The 8,997-nt window shown below is 37.5% G+C and overlaps 1 protein-coding gene across 5 annotated transcripts in view; it reads left to right on the top strand.

Moving 5' to 3' along the window:
- The first annotated feature begins 212 nt into the window (after positions 1-212).
- Positions 213-8,997, top strand: part of CFAP47 (cilia and flagella associated protein 47) — a 274,676-nt gene continuing 265,891 nt past the window's right edge. For all 5 annotated transcript variants that reach the window (XR_014956844.1, XR_014956846.1, XM_085585616.1 and 2 more), the window contains exons 1-5: positions 213-394; positions 2,929-3,080; positions 5,081-5,196; positions 7,250-7,388; positions 8,539-8,767. Coding sequence is in view for 3 of the 5 variants with exons in the window: in XM_085585616.1 (XP_085441742.1) it covers positions 236-394; positions 2,929-3,080; positions 5,081-5,196; positions 7,250-7,388; positions 8,539-8,767 (795 nt within the window). In the remaining 2 variants the exon portion in view is untranslated. The remainder of the gene's footprint in view (positions 395-2,928; positions 3,081-5,080; positions 5,197-7,249; positions 7,389-8,538; positions 8,768-8,997) is intronic.

The raw sequence follows: 8,997 nt of genomic DNA, 5'->3' as shown, positions 1-8,997 counted from the left end.
AGGGTGAGGGTGAGGGTGAGGGTGAGGGTGAGGGTGAGGGTGAGCGTGAGGATGAGGGTGAACGTGCGGGTGAGGGTGAACGTGAGGGTGAGGTGAGGTCGGGTCGAACCCAGCCGAGTTCACCCGAGCCCGCCCGCGCCTCCTGCTCCGATTGGTGGGTTCGGCCTCGGCGCGGCCTTTCCGCCAATCAGCGCCCCGCGTCCGTTGCTAAGCGGGCGCTGCGGCCGGCGGCGCCATGGCGGAGCGGTGCCGGGACGTGTGCGGGGTGCGCATCGCCCCGGCCGAGCTGCGCTTCAGCGCGGTGCCGGGGAGCCGCTACCGCGCCGCGCTCACCGTGCAGAACCTGCGGGCAGGCGCCTGCCACCTGCGGCTGCTGCCGCCGCACCAGCCCCAGGTGAGGGCCGGCCGCGAGGGAGCCCGCGGGGCGTGCCCGCGACCGCCGCTCTGCGGGCAGCTGCGTTGCCTGGGGCCGCTCCTCCAGCCCAGAGGAGCACTGACACAACGAAGAGATCCCTGAGCTTCTTGTTCTTAACTCTCCCGAGGCTGAGAGCAGTTTAGAGAGAGCTTCCTTCTTTCTTAAATCCATAGTTTCAGTAGAAATAAACAGGTCTCCTTGCTACATCAGCCATTAACAGTTGGGACTTGATGATGCTGGAGGTCTTTTCCAGCCTTAGTGGTTTTGTGGTCGAGTCTCTTGTTGGCAGCAAATCCTGGTTTTGTGCGCTCCAGAATTCATCCGGCAAGAAGTGCACGAGTTCCTCATAACTCCAGGGAACTTCTGTAAAAATGGGTCACTCTGCTGTGCTGTGAACGCCAAATCTGGGAATTGACTGCTCCCTTACCTCATTTCTAAATTGTATACTTTTTTTTTGGCTGGAATAATCCCCTTGTGGCTCTTGCTTGCTGAGAGCTTTCTCAGAAAAGAGGAGGTTTAAGCTTTCTCAGAAAAGACATTTGCAATCTTTTCTCAAGATAGTATGATTGCTATTAATAACATCTGATAAGTTCTGGAAAAGTCATTGCATTGCCAGGCTTTTTAAAGGCAAATGCATCTCTACAATTCTAACCAGTTGAGCCGCTGTAATGTATGTGGCTCCAGCACGAGCCTGCTGTGGTTAGTGGCTTATTGTTGGTAAATTATGCCAAAATTCAGATTAAAAGGTTGGACTGAACTGCATCTTGGTTGAACAGAAGCTGATGTTGTTTTTTGTTCATAGTAGCTTGAACTATGAATTATTCAGGATAGTCATCAATCTGATTTTCAGACAATTGAAGTACCTTGAGTAATTTCACTATTTGAGTAGTGACCCTTTCTTTTTGAGAGCAAGAGTGGCAGCTTGATTCTTACTAAACTGTAGCGATGACTTTTGGTGTGAGCTGGAAACTGTTGAGAGTTCTTGATTTAGTAGGGCTCTGCTTATTCTGTTTTGTTACTTTTCATCAGCCTTATCAATTTTTCATGTGCTCCAGAAGCAGACAGGCAGAGTCAGTTTTAGAAAAAGGTTACTAAATCATAGTTTTGTGGCGTTTCCCTCTGTGATTAACTCTAGCCTTTTGGTGTGTGTATTTTTATGGCACTATACATGAGAGATGACCAAGGTGACAGCTAGGGGACAGGATTCCACTTCACATCCTCAGTTTCAGAAAGGTCTGTTGTGTTGCCCCTTCTCATTCCCAGACCTTGTGTTGCTGTCTGTGATTACAAAGCTCTGAAGTGTGTGAGTCCTCTGAAATACATTCTGGTGCATTTAATGCATAGACTGCAAGCACTGAAAAAGAACCTTCCTTCAGCTGTCATAGTGCATGACCAAGACATGCTTTCCAAGGAATAAAGCTCACAAACAAGATGTCCATAGGTTCATTGAATATTCCTGCTATAAAATATTTATTTTGCCTTGTATAAAATGCATATGCTTGGATGTTTAATTCATTGTAGAGAACAGATAGATTCTACACACCTCAGAATTAAAACCTGGCTAGTCTTTAAATATCAAGCCTATAATCATGATGTGCATGACATAAATTTCCTTTAGCTGAGTATTTATACTGCTATGAGGATTCTAAAGGAATAGAAGGAGATGCCCAGGCATAAGAAACAGCAAATAGTAAATTATGTTTGCATATTCAAAACATAAACTAGAACAGAAAACTTAGAGAATACTGGGAACACTGTCTTTAAGAAATAAAACTTATTTAAATTGGACAGAAAGAGCAGAAACCCACTGTGCATGGGATAATGTGAATTTTAAGGAGCCTGAACTACCAGAGAAGCTCTAGACTTTACTTTGAGGCTTTCCTAGGAATGTGGGAAGTGCTGGATTTCCCTCTGTGTGCTAGTGGGTTGTGCCTTCTGTTCAAGGAAAGGTGTGGGAGGTGTTTTATTTAAACAGATGGTTACTGACAACAAATCCAGTATATTTTTTTGAGAGAGGAAAGAGTACTTTCCTTTCTTCTGGATTTTTTTTCTTTCATTTGACTCCCAACACTGGAGTAGCCTTGGGCTTTTCAAGCAGATTTTCAGTGAGCAGTGAAACTTTCTGTTGATGTCAATCAGATGTAAACTCTTACCTGTCCCCTATTGTTGCTGCTTTGTGCTGAGACTTAATCCTTGTTATTTTCTCAGGCACTAAAAATAGTCTTCACTGAGTAATAGCTGATTTAATTTTGTGTTCCTTCAGAAGGTTTTTTTGCAACAGTAGAAAAAACTGGAGATCTCTTGGAAAGATTAGAAAATGTTGCTAATTCATTCTTTCTCTTTTTCTGTAAAACATCTGAACTTCAGTAAACAGGGAGGTAAAATTATAAAATCCCATGTTTAAGTTCATGTAAGTTTTAAATCAATTTTTGTATTCTTGTGAAAACTACATATAAATTCTTCTTAATCTAGAAATGCATAACCCCCCCACTTTTTTTTTTTTTTAATTGTAGTTTAAATTGATTGTGGAAAATCCAGAGAAACCCATTGCATCTGGACTTCAAGTTAAAGCTGTTGTGGAATATACTCCTAAGTGTGCAGAAGATCTTCAGGATAAACTAACTCTTTTAATAGATGATGATGTGGTTCATATCCCTGTGCTTGGGTATGATATTCAAAAGTTCATGAGCTGCTGTTAGTATTTGCAGTTTAATCTTGTGGGAAGTTTACTTCTGCATGTCAGTTATGCCTTTGTATTTAGTCTGACAATTACATGGAAAACAGTTTTCTTGCAAAAGTAAGATTTTTCTTTTTTATGCAGAGCAGCACACAGGTAAGAAATTCATTGGGTGATATCCCTCTAAAATCATAGAGAGTCTGGATTTTTAGTTTTGCCTTATTCTAACTTTGTTATGATAATTTTGAATGCTGTATTATTAGACAAATCAATAACTACTCTTTATGTCCTCTGTTCATACTGAATCACTGATAGAGATTTTACAGTAATTGTTAATAACAGTTGCAAATCTGAATGATAATGAGACATATCTTGCTTAATTCTAAAAATATGGTGCATGTTTTAGAGCAATGTCACTTGTTCAAGGATTTTTTACCATTTTTATCAGACTAGTATTGTGCAGGTAAAGCCACTTAAGATGATAATGCTACTGGTGACTCCTTTCTGGAAAGGACTTGCAATAGATTAAAGTATTTCACATCTTCATGCTTAAATGTCTTTTGTGGGGGAAATGTTGACAGGCTTTAATAATTTTTTTTGTGTTTGGAAAAACAAGTATACTTTGATTTATTTTTTTTAAATCAGCATTTTCAAAAATGTGTTTTATGTCATGCAAAAGCAGTAAATTCCAGCTTCATGGAAAAACCCCAAGCAGCAAACCAAAGCAAATAAATAAACCTCACAATGTATTAAAACACTAACCCCAAACGTTTTAACTTGACTGCCTCCTTTTTGCAGGGCTGTATCTATTAGAAAATCTCATTGTATTTAGAATGTATGCTTATTTCTGTCCACTTGGGAAAGGAGATATTTGCATCTTGTGAGGAGAAATACTTTTGTTTCATTCTTCCAGTAAAGCTTCTTATAAGAATGTCTAGATACTTGGAAAATAAAATTTTTACAATTTTTTTGAGTGTATTCTAGCTTTGATATCTGACTCCTGTTTAATTTTTTTGTTTTTTCTTGCCACATCCTGTTGGTCTAGCATCATGTCTTTCAAGAGTTTACTAAACTATTTTTTACATTACAATTAATTATCAAAGAGAATTAAAAAGTATATTGAAATTCTTTAAAGCAAATTCTATTGTGGCATTTCTTGATTAATTTTTTTTCTCTGTTCCTTCCCCCTCCCCTCCCCTTTATGCAGTAGAGTATTTGGGCAGGATCTATCTCGCTTGACCAAGTATATTTATTTTTCTTCTCCATTATTTCTTCTGTACCGTGTTGTGACACAGATCAGGAAATGGAATAGTTCCTTCATGTTCCTGTTTGTGGCTAAGAGGAGATAGACTGCTGTGCTGATGCAAAATTCCAAATGATTTGAAACACAGTTGACACAGATGTCATTGTATTAAAAATTGGAGTATTTTAAAATGCAAGTTTCCTGAGACATGATCATGCTAAAAAATACCCAATACAGTGATATCATCTCACTGGCTGAGGTTCTTAAATAATAGAAGTAGCTCATGACTTGTGTCATTACCTACTTCTGTGTTGTTGAAGTCACAAAGAGGTATCAAACACAAAACTGTAAACTCTGCTTTTAGTTCAGGCAGCTCATAATGAATTATAGTGAATTATTTGGTCTTATTTTGTGATGCAACTAACTCAGGATAGTTTTACTTAAAGTGCTGTAATGAAGTATTTAAAATGAAATAGAAATGTGTGCATTCAATTTTGACTAATTGTATAGTTTATAGCTGTATGATTTTAAAGTTAGAATACTGAGCCATTAAACAGGCTGGTAGATAAGTACCTCTCTTTTAGATCTCCCATGTCTGCTGTAGTGCTCAAGTGAATTGGCAAAACCTTGATAGGAGAACTGGTACAAAAGGAGAACTCTCTTCCACTGGAGTGGTTAATCAATTTTCTTTTAAAATGCAAAGGTATTTTCAAGTTTTGGGAAATATGTTGTCTTTTCTTTGCAGATTGATTCCATACTGTGATCTGGAAATAGAGTCAGAGGTTAATTTTGGTGAAATGATTGCAAAGAATAAACTAGTTACTAAAGAGATTAGTATTTCTAACCGTGGAACAATTTCAGGTAAATATTTAGTATGCATTAAATCATAGAAATATTTTACTTTATTGAAAAAAGTAATTTTATGCAAGTTAACACTTCAGTGACCAAGTAGCAATTAATTGGGATTTTGGGTTATGCAGATTATGAGTATTGGAGCTGCAGATGTTGTATATGACCCTCTTTTTATGTAGCCAATACTATATTTCCGTTTAGGAAAGAAAAAATACTTTAGAACATTGAAAATTTTATGAGTTCTCTACTTTGGAGTCCCATTTGGAAGATGTAAAAATAATAGTCACTCATTGCCTCAGTGTGCCCAGCATGGAGAGCAGCAAATCATGTCTGCTCTTGCTTTGTGCTTCTGTGATCCCCAGACCTGTCTCTTGAATAAACAGCTGCAAGTGCCCTGAACTTCCCCAGCTGAAGCCCTGTGATGGGAATTGAATTGTATTTGTTGCTAGAAGATAATGAGAGGCCTTTTATCTTGCTGCCATAGCTTTTGAAATCCTGCAGCTTTTACAACAAGCACATCCTTAAATTTCTGCTGGCAGCTATTCCAAGGAGAGTAAGAAACATGGACAAAGGAGTCTAAGAATGCTTGTATGATCCAAATAACCTGTTTGACTGCCTTTTGCACTGGGCAGAGTTGCAGACTCCTTTCTCTAGAGGCAGTGTAGCAACTATGCTGAGTTTCAAACAACAAATTTAAGGCAGTTAATTATATTTGTTCCTCGTTTGTACAGCTGCTTGTTACATTAAAGGCTATCTTTTTTTGCATTAGGCCAAAGTTGTGGAAAAATTTCTCTCCTAGATTTTCATATGAGATATTTTAACAAGAGAAAATACATGATTACAGAAACACGGAGTTGCGATATTAAAAAAAAAAAAAAACCAAACTAATTTCTGTCTAGATGAAGAAGAGTCTTTTCAGAAGTAAATATTTGCTTTTCAGAAGCAACTATTTTAATTTTTTTTCCATGAAGTAGAAGTAGAAATAATTGTGGATGTTTTGCTAGCAGTTAATCTTAAAGATGTAGTATGTTGTTTATATAATCAGGTATTTCTCATATAGGCTAACTTAATACTTTGAGCAATTATGATTTTGTAAGAAAATGACATAAGCTACAGTGTATATATATACATAGACTTCCACAACTAAGTTGTATGATAATTATTTTTTCATATTATGTAGGGAACTGTTTCCAGTTATGAATTCTGTTGCATGGTACATGCAGGCTGCATGGTGGAGTCTTATAGGATGGGGTGAAAATTAGAAAGAAGGTGATGGTTAGTAAAGGATGTCTTGGGACAGACAAGGGAAGAGCAGCTGAATCTGTGTTTCTGTAGCTCTGTAAATCATAACACAGCAGGTCACAGTACCAGGCAGCACGTAAACTCTGTGAGCAGGAAGTGCTCTGTGCTGGCCTGAGACTCAAGGATTGCATTTCATTTGTCATTCCATGCACTAGAGGAGTCCTTTGTTCCTGCTTCTGATCTCATATCAGAGATTATCTTTTATATTAAATCAAAGAGTGCATTTTTTTTGTACATTTGAAACAATTTCTTTGTTTGTATTATATAATGTCAGATAATTAATATTGTTGGTTAAATACTTGCTTTTTCATATTTTAAAAAAAATTGTATAACCTACAAATATATACTGTTCTCTTCTGCAGTAACCTGTGTTGGGTATGGACCAAATCATAGGAACTGTTGTTACCCTGCAGTATGCACTAAACTTTTGGGCTACTGTAGACTCTTAGAGCTTTGTATAACTTGCAGATGTTATTTACAGCTACTTCATGATACAATCACTTTTGTTTGGAATAGGAGTACCCTTCCTGTTACAATCACAGCTTCCAAAATGGAATTGGACATGTGGGTGTAATAATTAAAGAAATCCTGGAAATTATGATGTTTAGAAATAGCTTGTAAAAAGATTGTTTATATTTCCTGTTTTTATAGAAAGATACATTGCTTGTGAACATTTGCATTATGTGTTGTGTAATAGAAACATATAAATATACAGCTTTATATTGTATAGCATTCTGTTGATTGCTCTGGGTTTTTGTAGGTGTATTTAGAATATTATATGATGGGGTTGTCCTGCTTAATATTAAACCTGCCAGAGGAGTTGTAAAGCCAAAATCTGTAAGGAAAATTAAAGTGGATATCTGCACAGATGTACCCGGAGTCATCAAAGAAATGATGAAGTGAGTGTATGACTGAAGAAATACAGCTCTATAAATTCTATTTTTGTCCGTTATTAATTCTTATCTTTACTATAAATGTTTTTTTAAAAACTTAAGTTCCTGTCAGTTGCTGTCTTTAATATTTAGTTTTATTAATTTGATTGTTATTTCCACAGAAAAGTGATGCATAAATTGTATACCTGGCTGTGTAAATAAAAATATTTTATTTGTAATGATCTGGGATGTTTGCACATTTCTCAGAATAAAAATAACCAGGAGCTTTTGTATCTTTTACCTTCCTGCACATCCTGTGTTCCTTAATTTTCTTACCTTCAGTAAGTGCATGTTTTCTTTTAACTCTGTTAAAAGTCTTAGAAACTCTTTGGTGTTCTTTGGATTATCTTATTTTCACTGGAGGGAATGTATTTGCAACACTGGAGTAAATTGCTTTTAAAAACATATCTTATAGAATCCTAGAATCTCAGCATTGTTTGGCTTGGAAGGGACTTTAAAATCCTGTTTCCAACCCCTCTGCCATGGACAGGGATTTTCCACCAGATCAGGTTGCTCACAGCCCCATCTAGTCTGTCCTTGAGCACTTGCAGTGGTGGGGAGTCCACAACCTCTCTGGGCAGTGTGGGACTAGGTAGTGGTTGATTTGTTGGATGTTTTGGTGATTTTTGGAGTCATCAAGATCAAGCTTCCAGGCAAGAATAGCTGCAGTTTGTTCTTGCTTCTTCAGATTAACTTCTAGCTCCTGTTCCCTACAAGAAAATTAGGTATTATATGCTAAAATTGGTATTTAGATACAAAGACTCTGAGGGATAAGAGCAGTGTATGTTGTCAGTGGACACCTCCTGATTCTTTGCAGTTGTTACTCCTGTAGTTTCCAACATTTAAAAAAGTCAGAAAACCAAATCAAACCTGAAACTCCAGCATGTCATGTGTGATTTTTCTTGATTGGTGATATTCCTGTAGGGCATTGTCAAGGACATGCTCACTTGCCCTGCTCTCCTACTTAGTTTATCTATGGAAAGCCAGTGATTTGAATGCTTGGACTGGGTCATTTTTTGTTTTTGGCAGAGATTCTGATACAAAACAAACTAAGCAAACTGATTATTTCTACCTCTTCTCTACATTATCTGTTGCTGCTTTCTGCTCTTACTGGCAGAGTGGAGCTGGAAAGTCGTGGCTGCACTGAAGTTTGGATCAAAGGTGTTGTGGTTGAACAATTCCTTAAAGTTCTTGGAGTAAATTGTGGAAAAGTACTGAAGTGCATTAACTTTGGACCTCTTTATTTTGGAACTTCAAAGACAGAACAAATACATTTATACAATGAAGGCCCTGAGTGTGTGGATTGGGTTGCAGTACTGGAAGACAGTGCAATTGGAGGAGAGATAGTAAGAAACTCTAGTTTTTATTTTAATCAAAAACTTGTTTTCATTTCTGCTTTTGTGTTTTTTATTTCTCAACATTCATCTTCTATTATTGTTTACTATGTCGTACTTTTTCCCGGTCAATAGGCTTTCTGAAATGTCTGTCCAACCAACAGGTTTTTAATTTCAATTTAACCCTAGAATTGAGTTTTTCTATTATTAGTTACTAGGAGTTATCAAAATACAGTATGAGT

The sequence above is a fragment of the Lonchura striata genome, chromosome 1 (genome assembly GCF_050655825.1).
Source record: "Lonchura striata isolate lonStrDom1 chromosome 1, ASM5065582v1, whole genome shotgun sequence".
Taxonomy (NCBI): Eukaryota; Metazoa; Chordata; class Aves; order Passeriformes; family Estrildidae; genus Lonchura; species Lonchura striata.
The sequence above is the reverse complement of the archived record's forward strand: the minus strand, read 5'-3'. Positions and strand labels throughout refer to the sequence as shown.